General features: G+C 36.7%; 2 protein-coding genes across 14 annotated transcripts in view; one reads left to right on the top strand and one right to left on the bottom strand.

Annotated features, from left to right (window-relative positions):
* LOC139975801 (uncharacterized) overlaps positions 1–12,297 on the bottom strand; it is a 218,521-nt gene that overhangs the window by 179,390 nt on the left and 26,834 nt on the right. The window lies entirely within an intron of this gene.
* LOC139975797 (uncharacterized) overlaps positions 1–12,297 on the top strand; it is a 32,347-nt gene that overhangs the window by 6,330 nt on the left and 13,720 nt on the right. For 8 of the 13 annotated variants that reach the window (XM_071983988.1, XM_071983987.1, XM_071983993.1 and 5 more), the window contains 7 exons: positions 474–815; positions 1,301–1,939; positions 2,483–2,821; positions 3,794–3,913; positions 5,260–5,351; positions 6,219–11,753; positions 12,114–12,152. In XM_071983988.1, coding sequence (XP_071840089.1) covers positions 474–815; positions 1,301–1,939; positions 2,483–2,821; positions 3,794–3,913; positions 5,260–5,351; positions 6,219–6,278 — 1,592 coding nt within the window. In that variant the 3' untranslated portion in view covers positions 6,279–11,753; positions 12,114–12,152. Of the gene's footprint in view, positions 1–473; positions 816–1,300; positions 1,940–2,482; positions 2,822–3,793; positions 3,914–5,259; positions 5,352–5,734; positions 5,760–6,218; positions 12,078–12,113; positions 12,153–12,297 lie in introns of those variants that run through there. The other 5 variants (XM_071983986.1, XM_071983991.1, XM_071983980.1 and 2 more) reach the window with 5 other exon arrangements.

The raw sequence follows: 12,297 nt of genomic DNA, 5'->3' as shown, positions 1-12,297 counted from the left end.
ACACAAGGCACAGTCCAACTGCCCGTAACCCCTCTCCTCATCCTAAGCTATATCCTTTAATCCTATTAGCAAGTCTTTACATACACAGTAATCCCAGCTTTGTAATCCCCTTTAGCTATCCTTAGGACTTAAGCAACTTTCCTCTCCTAACTTGCAGACTTCACAACATATGCGTAAGAAAATTAAGACTACCAAGAGAGGACAGGTCACACCATTGGTGTTCCTCACCAATATTCTGCTGAAAAAAATGGGTTCATTCCAGTGTTAATTCTCGTTAAGGATTTCTGCAACAACTTGCTGTTTGTTGGTGATGGTGATGGTGATGGTGATGGTGATGGTGATGGTGATGGTGGTGATGATGATTATGATGATGATGTTTTGAGGATGATGGTGATGATGGTGGTGGTAGTAATGGTGATGATGACAATTTTGTGCTCACATTTCCTTTTCTTGGTATTTCATCAACATGACAGTGTCCCTCTTTATCAGTAAAACCAATGGGCAACCGTGTGAGAATTTGCGATATCTTGAAATTGGAAAAGAAGGAGTCGTTCATTGCAGCGTTGATGAAAATAGTTTTGGTGTATACTGGTACAACTCTTCGCAAACAAAGGTTTCCCGCCCATTCATATCTTACCGAGAAGGTAAAAAGGCAGATAGTGGGTATCAAGCAGGAGAATTTGATATTTACCCCAACGGTTCATTGGTCATCAACAACGTCACTTTGCAGCACGACCAAAGTTTCCGAGTATTTTGGATGGAATCGGAAGAAGCGGATATACAAGGACCGTACACTGTACGAGTAGTTGTGATTGGTAGGTGATTTGTTGAGGCATTATACTTTCCCTAGACGCCATGGTTTTGGAAGACCTACCGCAAAGTCGAGCGATATGTTATAATTAAGACTACACTTTGTAGTTGGAAAACATTGATAGGGAACGCCATAAAGCAAAGAAAACCAAATAAGGGGTCGCATGAACAGGAAATGCAAAAATTGTGTCCAACCCCTACTCCAAACCAGAAATATTTATGAAAATCAGATATCTATTTATATCTAGGTCTCTCCTATTACACTGCCGACAATGAAGAAGGTTGCTCTCTTGAAAATGTTTACTTATATTGAGTCAAGATCAATTTTCAGTGTTAAGACTTGTGAATGCAATAATAAAGAATAAAGAAGACTAACCCTCAATTGTTATATTTGTAATGAGACATTCAGGATCATTCGTCTTCGATGAATGCTTAAACCACATATGTATAAATCTGTTACAGAAATTTGTTTATTTTGTATTTTTTGTAGTGACACCGAGTCAGAAGTATCCTTTCATCAAAGGTTGTGACCCGGATGAAAGCTTCTGTTTCTTATCAGAAAATGAACCTTTCGATCTTCAGTGCTACGTGCAAGATGCACGACCGGCAGTGGACTTAATATGGTTTAGGAAGACAGTGAATGGCGATACTGTCATTCCGTCTAACTTTTCAGTATCATCAAAAACAGCTTTGATAACAACTTATGCAAATACCACGTTTGCAGCTTTCAACTCCAGCAGTTTAAGTTTACTCAAATGTCAAGCTGTTGAGCCTCCAAAAGTAGTCCTTCATAATGAAGTAACTGCGTTGGTTGAGGTCGTCAATCGTGATCCTCCCCGTTCATTGAAAATCAAATATTTCCAACTAAACTCTAGGGTCGTGTTACATTGTGCTAAAAAGAGGAACGTTTTTCTCGTGTGGAAGAAATGGAACGCTCATGAAGAGGTAATTGGCTATGCTAATTACCTGCAATCGAGTAATAAGAAAATCACTACTTCGGATTTTGATATATCGATGATCGGTTCTCTTACTTTACTTCAAGCTCAAGTTAAGCATGAAGGTATTTATGTATGCAACTATGGCAACGGTGCTTCATCTGGTTCGGAAGCCTACAACGTTTTCATGTACGGTGAGTAGGAAAACATTTATTAACCTCAAAATGTGTTCTATTCTTTTCACTTTTACTTCAACAGGCACAAATAAATTCAAGTCCTCTCCGAACGAAATTACATTGTTTTAACTTAAATATTGTTATTTCCTGCAAATCAGGTTCTGCATTGACTTTAAGTTATTTCAAGACAAAAATATAATCAAAATAAGTTAATAAATGTTATAAATCAATGTTAAACGGAATTTGCTAATCCTTAGTTATTGGTCTTATGAAAAATAATGTTTTATGAAACTAGCTCTTAATTCGGTGTTGCAACAGAAATTACCGGACAATTATGTAAGCACTGTCTCTGAAAACGAAACCATTTTTAAAAACTTTCATATAAATTAATTAGAATTTTAATTCTAACTATAATTTTGACAACTCAACTAACGACCAAGTTAATAGCATAAATGCGCTTTCATTATGCTCTCTCTACATGAACTATATTTACAGGTGTGATAAAACATTGAGGAAATATTAATTACAATTTTCAGCAATGATTTCTTCACTACCTTCTAGTTCTACCTTCAAACTTGGTGGTTGAAGACTGCAGCAGTACATGCTGTTGTCAGTCTGAGGGTGATCGTGATGGCACACTTAAATGTTCGGTACGAAACGTCCGCCCAAGTGTCAGTCTTGAATGGAAAACAGCTGCAGAAGACATGAATCCTTACATCACATTTTCCGATCAGTGGACGACAGTTGATTGCCACGGAGACACATTTACTGTGACCTTACTCTCACGATACCACGTAAATCACCCTTCCTTGGACAGTATTGACCTCGAATGTAAAATAAGAAGTCAGCATGAGAATATGTTCAAGCTAAGTTCGAGACTGACTTTATTCCTTCCCGGAGGTAAGATTCCAGTCACTCTAGTTCCGTACACGTCATGCTTTCTTAAAGTCCAAATGATTCATTACTGTATAGTCATTTCAAAGTGCACCTACACATTAAAATGTTTTGCAGTATTTATGTTGGTGTATTTTTGTTTTGAGTTTTGAGGCTATTAATATTTTGCAATCTGATCTTGTTACCCCCATGTATTAGTTAATTAAATTGCTTCTCTCCGAGTATTGCCAATTCATTGGTCATTCCTTAGCACGTGTGAAACGATCTCACACCTGTATAAATGGGTAAAACGGGAACAACAGTTACGCAATGACACTGTTTCAAAAAAACACATAGTACCTTCAAAAAGCACATAGTTTTCATGATAGCTATGAAGACGTTAATGGATTAATATTATGGATATGGAGTCGAATGTGGACCTTATTGCTCTTAAATTAAGTGACAGTCTTGTAGTCAATTTTTACTGAAATTATAGACTAAGCAATTGGTCTTCATATATCAAATTTAACAGGCAGTACTGGACTTTACATAGCTACTCTAATGGTCGTCTTGAGGACAAGCTGATTTAGTATATGAATGTGATTCATACTATCGTAAAGGTATGGATGAGTGATTATTGTCTTCTGAACGTGAAGAGATCGTCTGTCTTTGGTTACCATAACTTTTCGTTTAAACCTGTTTGGTCAATTTATTGACACAATGCAATAAACGCACCTCTTGAAATATGAACAACAAATAACAAATTGGAAGTATGGGCATATGCCACTAAGCATGTTTCCGAATGATTGGGCTAATTTTACCCAAACTTGTATTCAATCACGTTAGTCCAGTTTTGAACAACAAGTTTAACAGTATAAACAAATATTGGTTTGTCCCTTGTTGCAACGGTTAGCATTTATTGTTGCTGATATAATTACTTAAGTTGGGCAAACATTTCGCATTTTCTCATGTTATATTGTCGTTGTTTTATTCATACAGATAACACAACATCCGATACAACATCACCAGCCAACGTTAGAGAGGGTTGTAAGTCTGACGGCAGAGCGGTGTTAATGATCTGGTCAGTCACCTTACTGATCGTTTTGATTATCATCTCAGGTAAGATGAACAAAAGGCAATACACCATGACTTGTTTTAGAAAAAATTTTTACAACTAAGCACATTCTGTACAACACTGTTTTCAATCTGATTTGTATTTTTGCTTTTTGCGATCATTAGCTTTCGTTTATGTGTCAGAATTTAACCAGGAGTACAATGATTTAGTGAATATTATCCAATGCCAATATTTTGTACGTGTGAATATAAAAGTCAAAAAAATAATTTAGTGAATTAGTTTCAATTACTGACGATGTAAGTGTGCAGGACGTTGTATCTCCCGGATTTTCAGAGGAAACAAAACCGGAAGACAAAACGCATTCCATCTTGCTGTGAACATATATACTGCAATATGATAATCTAACACAGTGAGTAAATAATTAGTGAGAAAAACGTATTCAGACATTGTTTATTTAAGTTTTCCAAAATTTGAACCCTCTTTTAATGAGTCTGGAGATGGCCCAATACAACATTCTAAACTAGAGAATTCTGGCTGGTTGAAAATACAATCAACGATGTTCTCTACATGAATCTTTCATGTCAGAAAACATTCTCATACATGTTGCTTTTCGTCGTTGTGCAGAATGCTCAAACACACGATGACATGTTTTCTCATCATGTGCCTTACTGATTCACTTGCCAGCGACGCATGTATCAGCGGAGAGATCGTTACATGCTCCCTCCCATTCTTGTAATGACTGTCCTAATGTTTGCGAAGGTAACATGAATCACAATCATAAGGCATCTTTATATTCTATCCAAATCATCCGTAAAAATAAATGATTTTCAGATATAAAAAAAAGCTGAAAATATCTGTGAACGAATTTACACTAAGACCGTATTGATAGATAACAACATGAAAAAAACCTTTGTCACACTCATTCAAATTTCATAGTTTTGAAGGTGTCATTAATATTAAATATTTCTTGGGTTGGCTCTTCTTTTTTCTTCAAACATAAACTATGTGTAACTTACGTTGAAACAGAGTGAAGAAATTGCAATGCGAGCAAGAAATTCAAAACAAATTTACAAATCGCGGAGAACATTAACAGCGCCTTTCTGGCGACGAAAGTTGCTTTTATTATTTGATGTTATTACAATCAGAAAGAGCATACTATCATACACAGGCTTTATGTAGGAAAAAGAACCTGGTAAACTCTTAATACGGCTTTTTAGTGGCTGAGCTAACCTTTGTTTTCAACAGTTTAGAAAATATTTTGGGAATTTCTAAAGAAAAATCATTACTCTAAACGTAAAGCTTATAATTGGTATAGAATTTCTTGTTAACTTAACGAAGCTTAAATCACAGTAAATAAAGTTTATCAAGCAGCCACTGTTGTCTTCCCTAGCTATTAATGTAGGTCTGATGGTAAATCTTAAGCGGCAGCGAAGATGTCCACGACAACCACCACAGCGGCAACCAGAAGCATCAGAGAGCGAGGTAAGTCACAAGTGCAAACCAAAACAAAGGACAGATACAAACTTCTTTTTGTGTGCAAACAATTACATGATAATATATTGACATAGACTTTTTCTTATCAACCGTTGTTTATGTCACACTCGTTTGTTTTAATTTGATATAACTTTGTATCCATGTGATGACTTTAATGTCAATGAGTTCTGTGGGATCATTAAAAGAAGGTATTCCTGTAGCCGGGAGGAATGGATCTCTTGCAGTAAAAATGATGGGTTATCACATATCAGAAATGTTAAAAATTGTTGAGGTTTACTAACCCTTACATTTTTGTTAAATTACTCGCCTCAACCCAAGGTTATTTATCAGTATTAATTGTTATATGTGTATCCCTCATTTTACTTTATCAGACTACAGAAATGATATTACAGAGAGGTTAGTATGATAACACATCGAACCTTACATTGTTATGCCGTCGTATTACTGTTTCTATCAGACTTCTGGAAGAGTCAGAAAGGAACACATGTTTAATAACAAATAACAATAACAAATTAAATCGTGCAAGTGGTAAGAACATCTAACACACATTTGAAACAAGACAATCCATAAACGATAAATAGCTTCTCCCAGCCTTCGTTCGTTCGCCCTTACTAACTGGATTATGTACACTGGTGGTATATGCAGAAGTTTGAATCAATAAAGTAAGGTCGACCTTATCTTGTTTGCGTTGTCTTTATCAACTCTAGACGTTAATTCTCAATTGGATTTAAAAATAACTTTGAGTGTGGATAGCATCGTAATTTGTTCTCTAGAGTAAGACAAATATGTCGCCAAAAATGACCAGTATTGTTTCTTATTGATTTTTTATATTTATTATTGGTCTTTCTTCTTTAGATAGAAACATTGGCTGAAACCGGTAGAGCTATGCAAGATTTAAGTCAAAGGTCGTTGTAAAGTTTCACTTGGACAATATTCCAACATACACCGCATTCAAAACAAAGTCATGTGGAACCTTGTCAAGACGAACCTGGGTACTGAGCTATGTAAGATGTGAGTCAACTGACTTTGTAAAGCTCCACTTGGACAATATTTCAACATACACTTTGAGTGTGGATCACATTCAAAACAAAGTCATGTGGAACCTTGTCAAGACGAACCTGGGTACTGAGCTATGTAAGATGTGAGTCAACTGACTTTGTAAAGCTCCACTTGGACAATATTTCAACATACAGTGCATTCAAAACAAAGTCATGTGGAACCTTGTCAAGACGAACCTGGGTACTGAGCTATGTAAAATGTGAGTCAACTGACTTTGTAAAGCTTCACTTGGACAATATTTCAACATACACTGCATTCAAAACAAAGTCATGTGGAACCTTGTCAAGACGAACTATGGTACTGTTTGAAGCTCTTAACTTACGTGAGAAATCTATCTTCGAAACTTTGACTGGCTATTTCCATTTATATATATTTTGGTGTTTAATTTTCCGTTTCCGTTTCCATAATTTCATGTTTTTGGGGGTTTTTCTTCATTTTAGATGATTTTGATTGATTATATTTGTTGGTGTAATCACACCTCATTTATACTTTTGTGAACATGTTTGAATATTTCTGTTTTTAATTTTTTGTTTCCTTTACATTATTTCATGTGTTTTTTGTTTTTTTTTACATTTAAAGCAGCATTTTGCGTTGAGTAACCGTTTTTCCTCAATTTTTCCGTGTCTATCAAGCTTTTACATAATACAATCACAAAAGACAAAACTAAGACTTTCTTATACTTTTTTCCCCACAGCGAACGTTAATTAGCAAATAATTAAGGCTTTTATATGATTCTGAGATAAGTGTCTCCCTGACACATCGAATCAGTTAGTATTTATCACAGGCAGCTCTACAAAACCGCCTATTCAAATTCAACCAATCAGTGAAAAGATGTCTATGTATGACTTGGCGCTAAAAATAGACTTATTCATTGGCATGGTAATCCCTTGCTACAAAGCACTACTTAAATCTCCACATGGCCTAGTCAATATGCCTTATTGCATTCCCTTGAGAGACGTTACTTAGCTCTCCTGAAAAACGTTATTTTCTCCCATGTTGTTAGAGGAGGTAATTAAGGTTTTTCAAGAGAGGAAACTAACGGGTACGGAAACTAACGGCGCCCATTGCACTAAACTCATAGCTACATTGCTTTTAGTGCACAATGCACAGCGTGTACATAACGTTATTCAGGCCTAACCAATGTAAGTCGCACACAATTGTAATGTTCGTTGAAGCGTACACACGTACTTTTCGGAGCTCTTTAAATTCTTTCCTTTCTGTGATCGTTTTTTTTTCATCATACACCTTGTAATTCGTTTTGTTGTTTATTTGGAGTTATTATTGTCTGTTCCTGTCATTCTGCATGTTTTTTGTGTTCAATCTGTGCTGTTTTCTGTCTTGTTTCAGTGCTGTCCCTGGTTTTAGGTCTGTAGCGTCAGTGTATCCTATCGTCCAGTGTATAGTCTCTGTTGAGCCTAAGCTGCTAATCGTGAGTATCCATTTTCTGTGTTCGCAGGTTTTTCTGTGCCTTAGTGTATTCTTTATTTATTGTCTGTTCCTGTCATTCTGCATGTTTTTGTGTTTAATCTGTGCTGTTTTCTGCCTTGTTTCAGTGCTGTCCGTGGTGGTAGGTCTGTAGCGTCAGTGTATCCTATCGTTCAGTGTATAGTCTCTGTTGAGCCTAAGCTGCTAATCGTGAGTATCGATTTTCTGTGTTCGCAGGTTTTTCTGTGCCTTAGTGTATTCGTTATTTATTGTCTGTTCCTGTCATTCTGCATGTTTTTGTAAAGCTATTGTGTTTGTTTGCGATAAGTGTGTGAAATTTAAGGAATTAGAGGAGCTATTAAATAGCTGTTGTTGTGAATGGACGGAAGTCGGGAATAGTAGGACTGTAAGTAGTGCAGTGATTGAAAGGGATTTTTGCGAGGATGTTCCAACTTGTAATGGATTCGACGTGTTACCTGTGGAGGAGTTGAGTGATGTTGGTGATGGGAATGAAGTCTCCCAGGAGGGAAATAGTGAGTGGCTAGTAGTGGACGAAGTGCGTGGTGATTGTGATGTGATAGACGAAGGAAGTGTGGTTGTAAAGAGCTGTCAGTGGGGACGGGAGAAATCGAAAGGAAGGATGGTATTGTGTGGGGATTCATTAGTACGGTATGTAGAGTTCTGCGGGGCGGATAAAGCAAAAAGGGTCAGGGTATGTTTGCCAGGTGCTAAAATCCAGGATGTCAGTAAAAGGGTTAACAAAATCGTGTCAGATGAAGAGGTTGTTGTGGTCCAGGCAGGCACCAATAATGTGCAGAAGGAGTCACAAATTATTATTCACTCTAGGTATCACGAATTGATGTGTCGACTAGCATCAACTCGGGCTAAAGTTGTCATATGTAGTCTATTGCCAAGATTCGACAACAAGGTTCAGTCAGATAAGATTGTGACTTTGAATGGTTTATTGCGTATTCTGTGTACTGATTTCGGCTTCACATTTGTTGACATGTGGTCATCTTTCCAGGGTAGAAGGGATTTGTTCGCCAGGGATGGGTTGCACTTAGCTAATAAATTTGGATAAGGATTATGTTCCTAGTGGAGGCGATTATACGCGTTTTGAAAGCAAGGGAAGTGATAATCATAGATCTAACTTTAGGGGGCATGCTAAGGTACATAGTTTCAGGGATAAGCTGAAGATTGTCTTTACCAATGCTAGAAGTATTCGTAAAAAAATTGCTGAATTTACTGTGCTATTTGAGGATCTGAAACCTGATGTGTTTGGTATCACCGAATCTTGGTTAAGGGAGGACATTGATAGTGCTGAGGTTTCTCACCCGGGGTATGTTGTGTATCGTCAGGACAGAAGGGATACTCGTCATGGGAGTTTCACTGTATGTTAGAGATGACATTGTAAGTGTAGAGAAATCTCAGTTGCAAGGGTCTTTTGTAAATTCTGTCTGGTGCGAGTTGTTCACAGACAACTCCAAGAAGTCCAGTGATGTTATCACTGTTGGTGTTGTTTACCGTTCTCCTAACAGCAGCGATGATAATGATGTCTTGCTGTTTGATACAATTAGAAAGGCTGCTAAAGGTGATGTTGTTATTATGGGCGACTTTAATTTTCCTGACATTAATTGGATAGATGGTTCCAGTAGTAGGAAGGGTAGTTACTTTCTAGATGTTGTCTCAGGGGTGGCAAATGCTTTTTAATATTGATAACTGCAAGGTAATGCACATTGGTAGTAGTAACCAAAAGTTTACATACATTCTTCATGGTGTGGAGTTACAGGAGGTCTCTGTGGAAAGAGACCTAGGTATCTACATTGACTCATCGCTGCAACCTTCCAAACATTGTCTTGAAGCTGCTAAAAGAGGTAATAGGGTTTTAGGTATGATCAAGATTTGAACTTTAGTTTTTTGAAAGAGGACATCGTAGTTAGGCTTTATAAGCAGTTGGTTAGGCCTCATCTGGAGTATGCTGTGCAGGCTTGGAACCCATATTTTGCTAAGGAAAAGGAAGTACTTGAAAAGGTCCAGAGGAGGGCTCCTAGGATGATTAGTTCCTTAAAGAGTGTTCCTTATAATAGGCGGTTACAACTGTTGAATCTCACCACACTGGAGCTTAGGAGGTTACGTGGGGACTTGATCCAGGTTTTCAGGATTGTGTATGGTTTCGACAATTTATCCTTTACCGACTTTTTCATGTTTGCTAACAGTAGTTGTACCAGAGGTCATTGTCTTAAACTCCAAAAGTCACATAATAGGATTAATATTCGGCATAACTTTTTTTTCTAATACGGTTGTGAATGAGTGGAATGGTTGGCCTGAGAAAGTTGTATTTGCAAGTAGTGTCAATGGGTTTAAGAATGCTTTGGACAAGCACTTTAAGCATTGTAATCGGGTCTGAGTGTTTGTGTCTTCATTTTTTTCCCTCTCTCTATAGGGTCCTTGATGGGGACTTAAGTGTCTCTCCTGATCCTTTTTTCTACTAAACTAAACTAACTAATAGGTCTGATTGTACTACAGTAACTAGCCTATGTAACACCGAGTAGAGTGATACAATATCGTTCTCGCGAATGTAACGTACCGATTGGGTTCTTCTGGTTCCATGACTTTCTCTGTTATGTATCCTTGCTGTTTTATTTTCGCGGAGCGACGAATTCTCTTGTGTTTTTAGGGCATCGTATACAATGAGATATGGCGCAACTGTCCCTTCGCGCAGTACGTACATCTCCTCAGCTGATTTTTTTTTATTATTTACCTTGCTATTCAAAGTTCCTTGTCCGTTATACATATTCACAAGGTACATATAAGTGGGAGGAGTCTATCGAAGTCAAAGATTCAAAATGCGAAAATCAGAAAATGTCATATTTTTTGCACTTTCCGGGAATAGTTTGAGTTGAAACTTTACAGTTAGCTTAGCTTACGTCATTGGTATAGTATCCTAGTATTGGAAAATCTCGATAATCAACGCATATTGCTGCTTTAAGATAATTTTTATTGTAGCATATATGTTGTTTCAATGATTTAATTTTCGGCTTTCTTGGTGTAATCATGTGTTCCCTTTCTGGGACGTGTAATGATATGGGTGAACGATACATTTGGTTGTTGACAAAAAAATGAATCTTTCGATATTTTCAATATTATTTGGAAAAAATAGGGTAGAGTTTGGACGTATTTTTCTTTTTTATGTACAAACAAGGCACAAAATGTTTAATTAGTTTGACGGTGTTTTAGTTCAGTGTTGATTGCTTCAGTATGCTAGAATTAGGACAGCATGCGTTAATTGAAGGATGTGGTTCTATTTTTTCTTGAGAGGGGTAGGCTACATCGAACTTAACACAGCGGTGGGTTTACAGCAGCACGGTGATGTTTGAATAAATGTAAAGAACTAAAGAGATTAAAATAGATGTTCAGCATTTGACACAATTTCCATACCTTGAAGAGGATATTAGCTCCGTAAGAATGAAATATACTAATTTATGCTGTGAAAATTCGTAAACAAAAGCTCCGTTAACATTTTAAAGAGTCCTGTTGTATTCAATTTTTTTTCAATTTTTCAATTAACAATAGTAATCGATGTACAAGCAAACACTAATCGTAAGTGTTTTTTTTTATTCAAGGAGCCGATGAACATGAGCTTACTGAAATCCATTTGATCATGTTTAAAAAATAATACGGTTACAATCCTAACAACTTCTATGATATATTTCATTAGTTTTGAACCAATGTAACAATATGGATGGTCACCATTGCTGATAGCAAATATCTGATCCACTTACTGAAGTGCTCAACACTTTATTGTGTCATGTCGTATGCTGACGCGTATAAGGTGACTGGTGAATATGTGGAAGCCATACCTACGATACACCTTACTCTTGGAGTTTTGGAAGTACTGGCAGATCTGTAAGTATATACTTCCTTGTACTGTTACATGTTGAATAAGAAAATTCCATACCATTCATCAATTGATATGTTTTTGGCAGGAAATAATTCTGCTGGTTTTGATAATGAATGAAAACAAATAAATTTAATTGTTAAACACCTTGCTTACATTACTAATTTATATTTATCTATACTGGTATTGTTTCCGACCAATTAAAAATAGCCAAAGTCATTCCTGTTGAAAAAAGCTGCAACAATAATTGTCCAGTTTCTGTCTTATTAGGATTTTCCTTCAAGATATTCGAAAGAATAGTTAACCGATATTTCAGTTTTACTAGTACGCATGGTATTTTGTTCAAAGTGCAATACCATTTTCCACAGGACATTCAACTGAGCTGACTCTAACGGATGCTTTGGATGGTATGTACGATGTTATGGATAAGAACATGGTTTCAGTGGGTGCCTTCTTAGATTTTTCGAAAGCGTCTGATACCATGGACCACCAAATTCTGTTAATCTCCTAATGGTATAGAGGCATCGGTCTTGACTGGCTGGAAGAATTTCT

This window comes from Apostichopus japonicus, chromosome 11 (assembly GCF_037975245.1).
Source record: "Apostichopus japonicus isolate 1M-3 chromosome 11, ASM3797524v1, whole genome shotgun sequence".
Classification (NCBI taxonomy): Eukaryota; Metazoa; Echinodermata; class Holothuroidea; order Aspidochirotida; family Stichopodidae; genus Apostichopus; species Apostichopus japonicus.
Note: the sequence above shows the minus strand (reverse complement) of the source record. Positions and strands in the feature narration are given on the sequence as shown.